General features: G+C 46.2%; 2 protein-coding genes across 5 annotated transcripts in view; one reads left to right on the top strand and one right to left on the bottom strand.

The window, feature by feature from the left end:
* Nucleotides 1–11,016, bottom strand: part of LOC139051094 (AT-rich interactive domain-containing protein 4A-like) — a 56,753-nt gene extending 45,737 nt beyond the window's left edge. For 2 of the 4 annotated variants that reach the window (XM_070528184.1, XM_070528185.1), the window contains exons 1-2: nucleotides 10,761–11,016; nucleotides 8,397–8,510 (exon numbers count right to left, since the gene is read on the bottom strand). In XM_070528184.1, the coding sequence (XP_070384285.1) occupies nucleotides 8,397–8,510; nucleotides 10,761–10,763 (117 nt within the window). In that variant the 5' untranslated portion in view covers nucleotides 10,764–11,016. Of the gene's footprint in view, nucleotides 1–487; nucleotides 840–8,396; nucleotides 8,511–10,760 lie in introns of those variants that run through there. The other 2 variants (XM_070528187.1, XM_070528186.1) reach the window with 2 other exon arrangements.
* A 789-nt stretch (nucleotides 11,017–11,805) lies between these two features.
* On the top strand, nucleotides 11,806–15,197 carry LOC139050373 (DNA repair protein RAD51 homolog 4-like). Its single transcript, XM_070526626.1, has one exon. The coding sequence runs from the start codon at nucleotides 11,943–11,945 to the stop codon at nucleotides 12,924–12,926; it is 984 nt and encodes a 327-aa protein (XP_070382727.1). The 5' UTR covers nucleotides 11,806–11,942; the 3' UTR covers nucleotides 12,927–15,197.
* Nucleotides 15,198–16,297: the final 1,100 nt, after the last annotated feature.

Below are 16,297 nucleotides of genomic sequence, written 5' to 3'. Positions count from 1 at the left end.
GTCATGCAAATCTTGACATATGTGCTTAGTTGGCATAAATGTTTGTAATGCGTATTTGCCGAAACCACGGTATACAAATGAAACTCTGGCACTGATTCTTCGATTTACAAAGTGCAATACCACTTTCTGCATAACCTGTGTCGTTTGGGAGATTGGAGCTCTCTGAAAAATAAATGAGTTTTACTTTTTTCTCTTTCTCACCGGCGCACATTTACACTGTTACAATCTGTTATTTGTCCTTTACAGAGTTGAACCAGAACTGATCTCAGCACAATGCAATAAAGAGAAGGCTATCAATTTCTTTTCAGGCACCCTGGTGTGGGTTATACACGTGAAAATACAGTGTCTGCCAATAATAATAATAAAATAAGAGTCCTCAATCACCCAGCTTAACTAAGTGCTTTCCTGCTGCGCCCCCTTCGCACCGAGGCAAGGATAGATCTGACGCTCTTCGCAAGAGATAGGTGTTCCAATGGCGGTGCAAGACCTGAAATTGCCCGGTCGAGAGAAGGTCAGCACGAGCGCAGCCGCAATCACGTGGTTCGCTCGTGGAGGCGGCCGCGATTCCGTTCCGGTGGGAGTGGCATCCACACATGGGTGGTGCAGGGGTTCACAGAAGCTGGCGGCAGCTGGGAGCAGGGTTGTGGGCAAGCCAAACGGCAAAGGTGGCGTTGGCGCTGTCAAGCCCGCAGCGGTCGCAATCCATGCCACATGTTGCCCCACCCGCAGTTCGCCAGAGCGCGGTGGCGCCCCTTTCGCCTGAGCCGGCGGACTGCGCAGTCCTGCCGCTCTAGAGGCAGTCTGCAATTCGACATTGCAGGTGTTTGCCTTTCCGTTCGCTGCAAGCAGTACGACGCACAGGACGCTTTCTAGTGGAGCACAAGCAGCAATTGAGGCAGTTCAACATCTCACTGGTATACTAACTTAAGGAAGGACGGAAGCCCCACTCTGTAACAATTGTATTCCGTCCAATTCTATTGTTTACATAAATAACGATTCGCGACTTATTTTTGCATACGTACATATTTACGGTAATCTTGAATGCCTAGTTTTGCTTCAATCTACTTGTTACTGTCCAGAAAGGAAGTCACGCAAGCTTATTATCAGAGTCCCATAATTTAAATGCAACATTTATTAACACTGCAAATGATGCAGATGGTGACAATTTTATATCTCATGCGTCTTTTTAGATTTTATATGAAATTACTCCTTTGAGCTATATTCGTTCTATTTATGTTCTCTTGGTGCATTGCTCTTTATCACTGTGCACCAAACTACACAGCAAGTGTACTTTTTTGGAAGCAGTATAGTAAATAACGGCAGCAAGCACACCAAAGACTAGGGGTAGAAGGCATGCATTGGTAAAAGAATCGTTTCAATATGTTGGCCCAGCACACTACCTGAAGAAACCTTGGAAATCTTTCATCTATTCAGAATGATAACTTCTGTAGCGATTCCAGCCATTATTTAAAAAAAAAAAGAAACATGTCAGGAAAGCAGCAGCTTTGGATATCTGTAGCCCTTCTTTAACCGTGAATGTATAAGGTAGCCCAATCATCATGGAAACAATAACTTTCGGCAAGCAAAAATATATCTAGACTGAAAGCAACACAGCACTGGAATGCACCAATAGCAACTTTCAAATGGTCACCGTAGCCCACGTAAGCACTGGAACAGGACCATCACTGGTGACATCCTGAGACAATGTGTGCAACTACAAGAAAGTTCAGAACATTATTGTCTTGCATGGAAAAATAAAATGATTGTCATAACAGCAACGAAACAGGCATTCGACTTGCCACAGGCAAAAATCTGATTTGACACAGCGATCAAGCACTTTTGGTGCTTGATCCTACCTACATTTCTGCACCAAATATGGTCTCAGCTTTAACTAGAATAGTCAATAAATGTTATGGAACTGACTTCATGTGTATCAATGAGGTATTCAGGATAAATATTAGAGTGCTAGTTTCACTATTTTTAGTGGAATGGCTTTCCCTGCGCACAAGTGGTGCTTGCTATAAAGCCGTCCTATTATTTAGACTTGCAGCAGGCGTTGCATGTTTGGCGCACTTCAAACAAGCAAGGAAGAAGCTTGCAGAACTATAGAGTGTCAACAAGACCATGCCCTAGGACGTGTATGACCAAACCGGAGTTTCAGTAAAGATGACTAAGGTTCCATCACTTCCTACGTGTAACCATGCCATGAAACATGCAAGTGCTGATTAAATTAAAACCACAAAAACGGCAAGACGGATGGCAACAGAATGTGCTTTCTCTATTTTCTTGCATACAAGACAATGACGACTTGCTGCTTGCAGTCCAATTACAAAAGCACATTCAAACAATCACTTATTTCACATGTCAAGCAAGCAGCATCAAGTCACTTTTGATACTTTTTGTGTTTGACGCTCTGCAATATTAGCGAAGTGGTTAGTCTAGGCGTAGGACATACTACCATTTGCAATTGTTGTGGAATCGCTTGATAAATGCGGACTATCAAATGTGCTATGGACCATACCAAGAATGACATGTTGTGGTACTTAAAGGGCCCCTCACCAGGCCCCACAGCGAATTTCGGTTATACACTTAGTCGTTACGCGTCTCCTAGGGAGCGTTCTGCCGCAAAAACTTTTCCAGTCAGCTCATTAGTAGCCGAGATACAAATATCTCTGTGCCGTGAACCCACAATTTCAGGAGGCGAGCTCCACTGCATAGCGAGACACCCTTTCCCCTTCCCCGGTCTAGCCTCCGCAAGCGAAATTCCTTCCCTGCGTTCTCCCATACAGGACCTTGAGGATTGTCTGACGCATACGTGACGGGCCCCGCCTTCATCTTTTTTTCTCCACGCTTTTTTTCTTTCTTTTCCGCGCTTAGCTTTTTCGCTGACAGCATTGCACGCAAGCTGTTGTCATTGTCTCGCTTCGCGCAATGCACGATTTTGCGCGCTGTGCACAAGGACACATGACTAGCGGCATAATTCAGTGCTACAGGAATACAGAGGCAGAATGAGCGGATCGCACAGCATGATCAGGCGCTAGAACATGGTATACAATGGCATAATTTCGGTACCTGCGCATGTGACTGCACAACCGTGGGAACAAGCAGACGAAGCGGAAGTAAGTCTCTCTTGCCTCGGTGCAAAGTAAAACAAAAAACATGCAGACATTTCTCTAAACTTCAATTCATCACTCTAAGCAATGTTGCCTTGAATAATTCTCGAAGTCATGCGTCACCACGAGCGACTTCGCACTGTGGGCACGAGTACTTAGGCGCAGAGACACGAGTATGTCACCGTCCGGCTTGGAGCGTGGTCGCTGCGAGGGAAAGGGAAAACGGCGTTCGGATTTAAAGTTTAGACATTCCTGCGGCGCGCAGCGATGTTATTCTTTGCAAACACGGTCGCTAACGCGCATTGTATGCTATGCGCTTGGCAGCTCAAAATTGCCAGACCTGGTGAGGGGCCCTTTAATAAGACGGCTATAAAGTGCTGTCCATAGTAATTACGATGGACATGAGGTAAATAAATTTCCATTCCATTAAGGTATTTGCTGATTTCGTCTTTTCCTTAATGCAAGAATTTTTCATTACTAAAATATTGGTTGCGCGCTCAACTTTATACTTTATTCAGCAGCTCTAATGTGATCTCTAGGTTAGTTTTCTGCTTTGAACCCCAAAAAAGTGGGTGCCCATTCGATTTGGGAGCATTTTGGAATCTGAGCAAGCACTGATTATGAATCAGCAGCACGTTTTGGCACTACTTCTGCCTCTTGTTTAATTCGACTCATTTCATTGGTCCCCTCAAGGCTCAATTAACGAGAGTCGACTGTATTACAAGATATATTAAACTGGAACAGACAACAACTACATGTGATAAAGAATGTACAACTGAACATCATCAAGCTTTTTCTTTTCTTTTTTTTTTTTTTGATCCGACATCCTCTGGAGAGAACTCTGTGCCACGCTGGTATGAAGAATACTGAGCATCAGCAGCAGAAATGGCACAAACAGAAATGACTGCACAGTTGCAGTACATTGGAACATCGGCCGGAGAGAAATGAAACAAAAGCGTGAAAAGAGGGAATGGAGAACCGATGGCATCGCAGGGCATTGGCTATATCCGTGGCTACGGCCGTTCTGTTGACTTCAGAGGTGACGATGATGACGATGGTTTTGGTTTCAGTTCTACTACCGAGGCAGCAGACACCGGCCATAGCACAGCAGACTTCCATGCCACTTTTCAGTGGCAACGCCAATCTGCAAGTAGAGGCCTGCAACTCATGAAAACCTCCTGCAAAAAGCTGCCCGTACATTCGGAATCTCTGCCGTCGTCTGCATGTTCGAGTATTAGGATGCAAGCAAAAGCAAGGTGCCTAACAGAAGTAATATATTTAAGGGCATGGATCGAAAGTGATAACCAACTTCAAAATTAGGTCACAGAAGCACTACATGCTTCTCAGCCAGAATGTTTGGCAATCATGGCCACGGTACCTATAGAACAATACGTTGAACAATATATAGCTGATTGTACAAGCGTACAAAGTTGAGGGACAATCACCAAATACGTTGGAATCAGCAGGACTATCAGAGAATGAAACATATGAAAGGGTTTGTCTTAACTCTCTGAAACATGCACAGTATCAAAGACGGCTTTCTCAAAACAAAATTATCACAAGTCGCTATATCAGAAGAAACTGTGCATGACAAACATTTTACCTCCTTTTTAGGCCACAGTCTTCCGTTTCCAGTCATGGGCTGAGATAATGTAAAGCTATTCCTATATGTTGTTATTCCAAGAACGCCACTAGCCCTACACGATTGGTGAAAATTGTTTTGACGGCGCCCAAATGGGTGCGGTGCCTGCCTATCTGGGCTTGGTTTGAGTCATTTCGACCTATCACGGAAGGCTAATGGCGAACTTGGAATAAAAACCCTTGGAATAGTTCCACGCCATTTCAGCCATACTCCGCATTGCTACAGCCTCAGAAACATGAAGACTGCGTCGTCTAGTAACGCAAGTGCTGTCTGTTTTCACCTAGTTTAAACAACTGCATTCTGGTGCCTTTACAGGTATAACAGGCTCTTTCTGAAAGTATGTTCTTGGTTGTTACCATGGCGGTGGTTTAAGGGATGAAATGAAAGAGCAAAAGGAAAGCACTAGCAGTTGCAACCCCTCCCGACTGTCTATTACATTTACAATCGGTCACTGAGGTCAGTCAATTTCATAAACAGTAGTAATACCCACTTTGCTTGCCAAGCCTGTGACACGCGAGGGCTATGGTCCAAGAATGTTTGTATCTGAAAATGGTCTCCAATCTAGCCGGCTTAACACACTGAAAACAAAGTCACGCTCATGCAGAGAGAAAACCACTGATTCATCAGTCCTTTTTTCGGATATGAAGAGCACGGTGCTCAAAAATCGCAGATACAGCAGCTGCCGTGCAAGGACCAGCTGAGTCTCTGTCACTTCAGAAAACAACCTTTATGCACCTACTCCTTTTCAGAGGAGTGAAATGTTAGGTAATCGCCTCTGTGCTCCACAGGATGCTGTCACTGCTACATTTAATCTTAACTTTCCTCACACTCTTTACTCTCCCCTCCTCAACAATGTCCAACAGGCCTTCCATGGGACTCCCATCGTCGCTCATATTATGTCCAGTGCAGAATGAAGGTGATCTCCAATTACCCCAGCCCTCTGTCAGCTGACTACACTTTATGCCTGCAAACTTCCCAGTCCCATTATGCCACCTAATCCTCTGCAAGCCCCATTCTGTAACTCCAATATATCGCTGGCTAAATGCTCCGCGCATTACACAACCTTCCCGAAAACAACTAATCCTCTTCACGTTGCCATAAAAAGCAATAAATTACTGAACTGGTAAGGCAAAATATCAAATCATCACCCATCTGCCTTTCCCAAAATGCACGAAGAAACTGTCCAAACCACACAGAAGTCCCACCAACCCACCATGTGTAAACGAAGCTGCTGCGCTTTATAGAAACGAAGCCAACAGACAATGAAGCCAGGCAAAGCATAGGAAAAACTGTCAAGCTAGTTTTCCCTACACTTTTATTGGCTCCCTTGCCTATCGGCTTTATGTAGCTGTTTTAACAAAAAATTGCAGTTTCACTCATTATACGAAGCAATGACGCAATAGTTGATAGAGCAACGTGCAGTAAGCTTTCGTTCAGTGTTTGTTGGAGTGAACATTCGCAGGTGCGTACGAGCAATCTCCTTTCGAGAGGTAAAATAAGTGTGAGTGGTATTCAATTTGTGGAAGTTGCGCCTTTTGGTGGTGAAGTGCAAGGACCTGGCTTTTATCTTCCTCCTCTTAGCTATCCATACGTAGCCACTTTTCTCTACTAAAGCAACCCTTTAGCTTCTTACTGCTGGATTTGTTCGGCGTTTTTCAAATTTATACCTGGCGACCCCATTAAGAAGCCTCACACTATCCTAGGAAAGAAAAAAAAGGTGAGGACGTTAAGTGCCTTCCAGTAAACATGAGGAAGAAGGCAAGCACTAGCAGACGACTCATGAAATCGAAGCAGACACGAGTGAGAGAAAGTGCAGGATGTGATCTGCTTGTTGGGGAAAAAAGGGCTAGTCTTTTTGTTCTTGTTGTTGAACATGAAAATGATACTCGTCGATCCCTTGACGACCGCCGCATGATGGTTTTCACCGGTGACTAACACATCAATGATTTGTTGCTGCTGTTACACCTCTGCAACATGCTGCAGTACCTGGCTTCGTTTAGTATCGCCATCGTGATCAACAAAGACTTCTTGGCCGGGGAAGATGGTGTCATGAAAGCTGCCCTGGGTCGCTACGGGGAGGATGTGCCATCCATTTCCTGGGAGCTGAATCTGCTTCGCGACACATCACTGTCGTTATATGTAGAAGAAGGCTCCACAGAGGACCGCCTTTGCAACTGGGAAGGTGACGTGCTAGAAAACGAAGGCGGCACAGACACCAGCTCTGTCCAATACACAGATGCTAAGCGAGCATTAGCCAATCCTGGCAACTGCTGGCATGATCACACCTTCCAGGATCAGTATTGTCCACTGTTGTACCATCAGCAGGATCCTGGACAGCCAATCTGTTGGTCGTCAGTCCGAATCTTCAAGGCACATTAAGGATTTTTTATTTCTTGGGAATTTCCTCACAGAGGGTTTTGGGGTTCCAGCGCTGGATGGTAGCAGACATGAAAATGATTAGGGGAGTGAACACGTAATGCCTACCAGTGTAAAAATTCAGCCCCTCGGTTTCCACTTACTTCTTCTGCTGCACTCAATGCAATTGAGAACAGAGGTTCAGATCACATATGTACTGCTTTGGCAGAGTGTGGCACGCCTTTTTATGGGTACAATAGGGATGACAAGTACTGCATACAAACATCTTGGATACCAGTGGCAAGCGTTTAAGAAGCATTCCCACTGTTGGTCACTCTTGGGAATTATTCACACTTGACAGGCAAACTTTTTCTGTTTACAAACCAAGACATCACGCTAATTCCTTTACTCAAGAGGTAACACCCACTGGGGTTTAGTCAGCAATGACTCGCACCATCAGAATGAACTATTCAATACGGCGCCCGAGCTGAGGTGGTCAGAAAATAAAATTTTCAGACGTTACTTCAGCTTTCAGGCCAGTGCATGATAAAAGGCTTGTGTCTGTGCATGTGTTGCATACATACATTTGGTGAGAACACTTAAAAATCACCTGCAAAGGGCCTTTCTCGTATCCTCAAAACTTAAAGGTCTCATCATGGGCAGCCTAGGCATTATCGCAACAAATGAAGTAGGGTACTGGTTTGGACAATTTGGTAATATTCCACGACTGTAGACTTCTGTGCACCACCTAGAAAAGAAAGACTGGAGACTCGACAAACACAAGCATGAACTTTCAACTGCATTTTACTTGTGTCAGTGTAGCTTCAATAGGGTTGTAAACTAAAGGAGATGGATTTTCTATGGCAAGATCCACTGCTAAAAACTAGAATTTCTAGGCACCCATTGCGCATAAATAGGTCCTTCTTTGCATGCTGCATGTGTTATTGTTTTTATATTCCGCTTGTCTGTTTGAATATGCCTTGTTTTCTTGTTCTCACCTACCAGATGCGCATCACATATCGGCTATGTATAAAGCTTCCTTTTTTTTCTCCAATAAAATGCAGTCAAAAGTTTGCATATAGTCTGTCAAGTCTCCTGTATTCGTTTCCTAGTTTGGGCGCAAGAGCCTACTGTCATGAAACATGCAACGTTAACAGGCCGCAACCAACGTCAGCCAAACGTCAAACGATGGCCACAAATGCAGCTTCACAAAATTTGCCGTCTTCGGCAAGGCAGTGTCGAGCAAAGTACAGAATGACAAACATCGAAGAAAGTTGCAGACTCACCCGGCATTTAACCATGCGGTTCACTTTTTTGATTTTCGCCTCGCAAAAGGCACCGCGGTACTTTGCACTCACATCCGTCCCAACTGTCAGGTATAAAGGCTCATCTGATGAAGCCTGAAACACAAAATAACAAGAACAGTGGAAATATTTTACACTCTTGAAATTCTAATACCTAGTCGGAATAATCCAACACACGAGAATTTTCATGTCTGTTTGCATAAGGTATGCGGGTTCTGGGAGGTCAAGAATTAGGACACCTGGCAACTGATCATCTAGAATAAGAAGTGGGGTGGCAGCACACAACATTTGAATTTGGTTCTGGATAGGGCTGTGAAGTTACAAACTGCTTCTTTACACTAAGTCTTTTCCTCATCAATGTAGCACTGTGGTATATAGCTCCCAAGAAGCACTGACAAAATGGTCTTTAGACCTTCATAATACAGAAATGTAGCCATTTGCATATGCTTGGGTTGGCACGAAGTTACTGGTTCCCGGCTTAGCTTTTCCAGCACTGAACCTGAGCTCCCAACTTTGTCCTCAACACTTGCAGAGAGTCTCAGGCATAGTAGAATGTGACCAGATCAACGTGAACCCTTGCAAATGTTGTTACTGTCTTCAACAGCCAGACGCACGTTCGTGATCAAACGGGAGGCTTTTTTAGGCAGCGCCTCGACAATTCTACATTTGTTGCCACTTGCCAGGAATTGGCGAGTTCTCTTTTATCTTGCGGGCACAGAGACAATGAGAGAAACCCTTTATGGTGCTGCTGCACATAAAAAGAAAATGGCGATGCCATTTCGATAGTCGCGAAATCGTGTGTCATACCTTTCCAGTCAAAGTCGCTAAAGGTTAGTGGTCAGACTGTGTGACAAAGCTTTTTCAGCACGTGAGAACTGCATAGAACAATGGTGCAGTTGCTTAACCTATACCACATGAGGCAAGTGTGCGGATGTGTTACGTTTTCTTGCGCGACGGTACTGGTGCCCATGCAAGCAGCTTCGCTATGCATCATTGCATATGGGCATCATGCATTTTCATGCCATCCCCGTAGCACTGTGATGCATTGATTCAGCAATGGCACTTGCATGTACTTGTCATAGATACTGAGCTGTGCTGTGTACTGAAACAAGGCACCGAGCTAGAAAGGACGATCACACACATAGTCCGACCATCTTTCCTGGCTGTGTGTAGTTAGGCTATACAGCGCCAATTCACTTCTGTAATGAACCAGCGTCGCATACCCTATCTTTTAGGTTTGCATAAGTGAATGAACTTGCAAGAACCCACGAACGATAAGGTGCGAAGTCATCACTAAGACACGAGTGTACTGCTGACGTAAAAAAAAAATCACAAAGCGTTGCGGCTCCAACCTTTATCTCGGGCCGCGAGGTGATCCGAAACAGCCATAGCACCCAAAGTCAAAGACCCCCCCCCCCCCCCCTCCCCCTGCAGGTTCACGTAAGCGAACAGCGAAGGTCAAAACTGGGAACCAAAAACTTGCCCCACTTTCTGACGTCGCCAGTGGCAATGGCAACACGTGCGGTAGCAGCGAAATTCCATCTGCCACGACGAGCTTGAGACGTCAGCAGGGAAGCCTGTGTAGCGTCGTATCGCCGGTGCTCGAAACAGCTGTGAGCATTTTGTTCTACGAAGTGGGGCAATACCAAAGCGCCATCCTAATAAGGTATTTGACAGCTGTTTGAAGGGCCCCTTGATGCGTCTAGGCCAGCCGATCAACCATGCACAAAGAGACTCGAAAAAGTAACGCGCTCCCGAGTTCTGGAACGAGGAAACAAGAGCCACCGCGCATCCTCAAAGCAGCACCGCTACGGCTGCTCTGCCAGGGATGATGGCTCCGTCGCGGACTCGGTTCGCCATCCTCAACGCCAAACCGCTGACGGTTGACTGCACTCAAGGACGAGTGTAGTTCGTCTGCCACGGGTACAAAATCCACCAGAAACTCGGGCGTCTTTCGACTTCAGATGCACCTTTCGTTCACCTGGCAAGTCAGCGGCATGACCTAGAAAAATAAAAGCTATAGCATCCGCCGTGCTTCTCTCTTTTGCTGTTTTTTTGCCCCCTCCAAACTCCGCGGCTGCTGGCATCTCGGCGTCGTCGGCCCTCGACATCTTTGTGCAGCTGATCGGCTGAGACATACGTAACGCTGACGTGCGCACACGCACCGAGGCACGAACGTGCCGAGTACGTGCAGCCAGGAGCCGGACAAGCGCTGGCTAGTACGATCGGCATCGGCGATTGCAGACACCGTTAGGCCTAGGCGGCTCGTAGTACACAGCACGGAGGCAGGTATACACACACACAGACACATACGGATTCACAGCGCAAAGCAAACGTTTCACGTACCATTTCCGACTTGTCACGCTCGCGGGCGTCGACGACGCCCGCTGAATCGGCCCCTGGTCCGAGTTGAGCTCGTAAGCAGCGAAAATTTTACACGAAATTAACTCGAAATATCCCCGCACCACAAGTTACGGCTGCTCATAGCATCGGCAGAAGCACCGCTGCGCTCTCGCTCGCATCAACAACTTGTCACCATGGCCTTATTCGTGATTGGCCCGCTTGGGGTCACATGACCATCCCAGCCGCACGGGTATGTTTGTGTGGCCGCCGCCGCTCCGTGCGTGCGTTTTGTGTAGGCGCGCCGAGCGCTGGCTGCGAGCGGTTGACACGGTGCACGCATAATCCCACGTTTACAAATATGCATTACCTGCCACACTGTTTGTAACGCCACTGTTTGCAGTGATCACGTTTTGCAAACGCTAGGGAAAAGCCCCTTTCGAGTCGTGTCGTGACTGTCTCCATAGGAAAACCCTGCTCGAATAACTATACATTCCCTCTTTTGATGCGATACTTTCAAGCAAAATGCGAATTATGAACGAGTGTACGCGTGGTAAAGCCCAGGGGAACGTTTTAATATGACGGTGATAAGTCACAACAGCACAAATACGCTCGTGAAAGCAACAAGAAGGAGTAGTTTGGTTATTTTTTTTTCCAGCTGATCCACAGCTGACGCCAGGTACGCGAAGTGGCGACACAGCACACGTGACAAATTCGGCAACGCTTAAAAGAAAGTAAACTATTTTGTATTTTTTGCTGTGTAAATTAAAATTGCTTTCTTTCTGTAGCACTACAAGCTTAGAAGTACTAACTTGCAGGATTCCTGTTTTTCTTAATCGCGTTTTAATGCCACCAAGCAAAGACAAGTCGACACCTAGTGGCATAAAAAAAATGTAGCAAATGTGGCTTTATTAGTCTCATTACACAACGTAGAAGTACTCAAACAGTAATTTTATCAGCATTAAGAACATTGTGTTATGTTTGCACTGTGCATTTTTAGGTAAATACGCCATATGTCTATGTCACGTGCTTTGAGCCAGCGGAAGTGGCTCAAAGCGGAAGTGCCGCCGCAAGTTTACGAATCGCAATCGATCGAGCGTAGGAGTGGGTGCGAGTTTCAAATCCGAGTTCGAGTTCTGCTGAGCGTCGGCGTGGACCCGGCGCTTGTAAACGTCTCGTCGTGTCAGCATGACGATACTGCGCGTAGGGCTCTGCCCGGAGTTGACAGCGCCGGTCGTCGAAAAGCTGCGAGCCTCCGGTGTGAGGACCGTCCTCGAATGCCTGTCGTCCGAACGCGAAACTCTTGCCGAGCGCACCGGGCTCGCCTACGGGGACGTGATTCGACTGCGCCGCTCACTGCAAGCGATCTACGCGCCCAAGCTGCGCACGGGAGTCGAACTCTACGAGCAGCTACTGGAGACAACGGCCATCTTCACCACGGGAAGCGTGAACGTTGACGAGGCCATAGGCGGCGGAGTCTACACCGGACGCATCACCGAAATCGTTGGCGCCGGCAACAGCGGCAAGACGCAGCTGTGCCACAGCCTCGCCGCCAATCTCGTCGTCGCCAGTCACTTCGGCGCGCTCTACGTGGACGCACTGAGCTGTTTCTCGCCCGAGAGACTGCGCCAGATTGTGTCTTGCAGAGTGACCGGTGACGTCAAAGCCGAAACTGTCCTCTCCAAGATTAGGCACGTCGCCGTCTGCGACTTGCTGGAGATGGTTCAGGTCGTGGACCAAGTGCGCGACTCGCTCTGCTCTGCGGGAAGAAAGGACGAGACTTTCTTATCGAACGTGAAAATGATACTCGTCGATTCCTTGGCGGCCGCCGCCTCTCCGGTCTTGACCGGCAACCAGTACGTCGGCGGTTTGTCGCTGTTGTCGCACCTCTGCAACGCGCTGCAGTACCTGGCGGCTCGGTTTAGGATCGCCGTCGTGGTCACCAACGACCTCGTGGCCGGGGAAGGCGTCGTCATGAAACCTGCCCTGGGTCGGTACTGGGAGGACGTGCCGTCCGTTTCCCTCGAGCTGAATCTGCTCGGTGATCTGTTTGACTGCGGCGAAACGCGTGAACTGAGAGTGGTGAAAAGCCCCGACGCCAGCGCCCTGGGCAGAGTCGTGAGGTTTAGAATTGTGCCCAAGGGAATCACAACTGTGGTTGCGAACTCCTGAGTGCTCGTTGTGACGATCGACTTGTCCACTAATTAAGCTAGCCCATAATAATAATAATAAAGATAGCCCGGTCCCACCTTTAAGCAGCGTTTTTGTCAAAAGCTGCCAGACAAAGCTCGCTTTGCACACACGCCATGCGTCAATCCTGTGTCAAACCACTTTGTGGCTGCAGCCGCTCAGAAACAGACGCATGTCCCTGGCGTGTTTACTGGGCTCGTGCCATGAATTGGCTTCGCATGCTTGTTCGCATAACTGGATACAAGTCTCTGGGCTTGAGATCTCCCCTTCGCAATGTGTAGGGCTTCCTTCACCATGTTGGTGTAGGGTCTTTGCTGGGCTTGCATGACAGCAATAAGATTCTCCAAGAGTGGCTTCTGTCGCAGAGTGTGCTGCTGCTGTTACTGGCGGAGCATTTTTAAAGGAGGCACGAGTCCATGGAAAAGTCATTGTTCGGTGAAGCCCCTGCCAAAGTCTGCACAAGATACTCCTTGAAGTGTGCTTGAAGTTTTTCGGTCTTGCCCTAGCCGATGTTTGAAGGTCAAGCTCCAGCGTCTTCCCAGCCTACTGAGCGACGAATTCGCGAAGTGAACTTGGTTAAGCTTGGAACTGCGGCATATTCTCACCCAATGGCAAAGCATCACCTGTGCATTATGTGCCACGAAAGCGCTGCTGATGTTCTTGTGGGCCACAAGCCTTAACGAAACTTTGTAAATATTTCTATAGTGTATGTGTGTGTGCATGTGACTGTATGTGCTTTTAATTGTTCATCACTCTATATATAGTACTAATCACCCAGTACCTGGAGTAGCATATCAGGTGAAAAGCCAGGCTAACATCTTCAGCATGTCATTAAAGCTAGTCTCTCTCTCTCTCTCCCCCCTTGCGAAGTGAAAAAGTCGGGATGCTGCTGCTGATGATAATGTTAGTGTCATTGGAACATACCCACTCAGGGGGTTGGTCAAGAGTGAGGCAGGCTTTAGCAATGTGTCAATAGAGAAAATTAAAAATCAATAATTTTGATGAATAAACTTAAGCAAACAAATTAATCCAGTAAATAGTCATTCTAAAAGAACACAGAAAAAGAAAGAAAAAAATATATATACATTTATAAAAGGCAATGAGAGAAGAATTAAATAATACGACTAACAATGAAATCAGTTAGATTCAACAATAAGTTTCTCTATGGTGATGCATACATCCCTGTGTGAGCCCCCAAGCACAGATGCTCTGAAAGACCACAGCACTGGAGAGTTCAACGACGAGCTGAGCTGTCACATTGCAATTTGCACTGTCCTTTTTGTCAGGGAAGAGAAATGCATTGAGGCAAATCACACTTGTTGTCTTCATCCACCTCACACGGAGAAAAATATGGCTGATTGCATGAACTTCACTATGTATGGGGTGTCCCAGCTATCATGCATTGCATTAAAGAAAGAAAGGAAAAACCGGGTCATTCTATGCAACGACAACTATGTCCACAGTGTCCATAGTCGAAGTAGAGTAGCCACCAGTAATTTTGTTGATGTCATTCAATTGACTAATTAATTGCAATCAACTAATTTTTATTTGCTACCCCGAATGCTGTGGTGTCAATAAGATAGATAAAGAATTCAATTCAGGTCCCGAAGGAATCCACCCCTGCGTTATAGGGGGAGGATCGCGGCCACTCCCACAGAGGGACGGAGAGGGCTAGCCTCACCGCCGCATCGCAGGCCTTCTCGACAGCCTTGAGTTCGTGTAGTAGGACTGGGCTCTTGAATTTGTAGGAAATTGAAAGAAACCTACATATGACATGTTATCAGCCAGGCATTTTTTGCATTTTAATTTTTTTCGGCTGATAAAGAAAGCCTGCAAAAGAAAGAAAAAAGAAGGTCATGTGACTAACCGTCTGCTTGCATCAAAAAGTAGCACCATCAAACAAGCTATAGTGGCAGAGCTGGTGCTTTATCTGGCACACCCCACCCTCGACAGCGCACTACCTTGGTGTAGATAGGGAAAGAGTGCCGATAACTGGTCGTTGATGCTTCGTGGAAAGACTGCGCAATAGATCTCCCTGTAACAATATATTTGTTATCGCCATAAAGTAAACCCCCGTAGAGCAACCCTTGAATTTGTATCCTTTCAAGCGATAGCTTTGTAAACATCTCTCAGCATATCATGTCATGTAGCAACGCACACATACCCACATATATTTACGTACTCCATATTTACATATGTACATGTTTAGTGTTTTTCACAATAGTTTTCATTAAATGTCAATACTATCTTTTATTTATTTCTTCTGGCTGATCTTGTGCTGGTTTCAGCATTTTTGACTCAAAAGTTGTGCATGCTAGGCTCCCTGGAATCTGGTACTTCATGAATACCAAGCTATCGTACCGGTATTTACGTTTTTTTAATACAATAGAATTGTGAGTGCCAAAGTGGAAAAGAATTATGGCAGAACTCATCTCATGATGGCTGCTCATGGTAATGCAATTAGCCTTTGAGCAATGTAGCGACCCACTGTATTTCGAAGTCACATTTATTTAACATCTGTAGTAGCCATTCTGAGACTTCTTTTGGCTTCGTATATGTGCGATATGCTCCGGTATCATTGCACTTTGCTACAGTACTCGCTTGTCAAGGTTGTTTATAAGCATATAGTGATGTGACGACGACTGTATGACGTCGACACGTCACTGATATGAAGCGTGAAGTGACAACGATGGAATGATGAAGAAGAAATGGCGTTAGTGGAACGGCAAAGGCTGTATGATGATGTCATGACAATGGGATGATGGTGTCTAAATGATGATAGTACAACAACGATAGCGGGATGGCAATGACATGAAGACAATAGAATGATGATGATGGTATCATGTAGCTGGAATGACAACGATGGCACGACATGACGATGACTGTAACAACAACGGATGCATAATAGTGACTGACAACGACGCAGTGATGAGGATGGCATGACGATAAAGTGATGACGTTACTAAAGTGTTTGCAACGCTGACAGCATGACAACGAGGCATGATGGTAATATAGTATGGCAAAGACAGCATGAAGAGGCACAATGACGAAGTTAGAATGACCATGATGAAACGATTGTGATGGTATTACGACGGCGCTATGACAACAAATGCATGATGACAATGCATTGACGGCGATGGCTTGACAACGGTATGATGACTGTACCACGAAGCCTGTGTGACAATGAGGGCCTGAAAATAGCCGGATGGCGAAGCTAAAGTGAAGATGATGGAACAACTACGACGGGATCATGATGGCAGTGTGACAACAAATTAATCACAACTGTGTGAGGACCACAACATTGTGAAAGTCGGATGACAAAGCTGGAATGACGACGATGCAACAGCCACTAT

The sequence above is a fragment of the Dermacentor albipictus genome, chromosome 10 (assembly GCF_038994185.2).
Source record: "Dermacentor albipictus isolate Rhodes 1998 colony chromosome 10, USDA_Dalb.pri_finalv2, whole genome shotgun sequence".
Lineage (NCBI taxonomy): Eukaryota > Metazoa > Arthropoda > Arachnida > Ixodida > Ixodidae > Dermacentor > Dermacentor albipictus.
Note: the sequence above shows the minus strand (reverse complement) of the source record. Positions and strands in the feature narration are given on the sequence as shown.

Bases quoted from the DNA above. Each gene is read 5' to 3' on its own strand.
- LOC139050373 (XM_070526626.1), top strand. From the start codon at position 11,943: ATGACGATACTGCGCGTAGGGCTCTGCCCGGAGTTGACAGCGCCGGTC.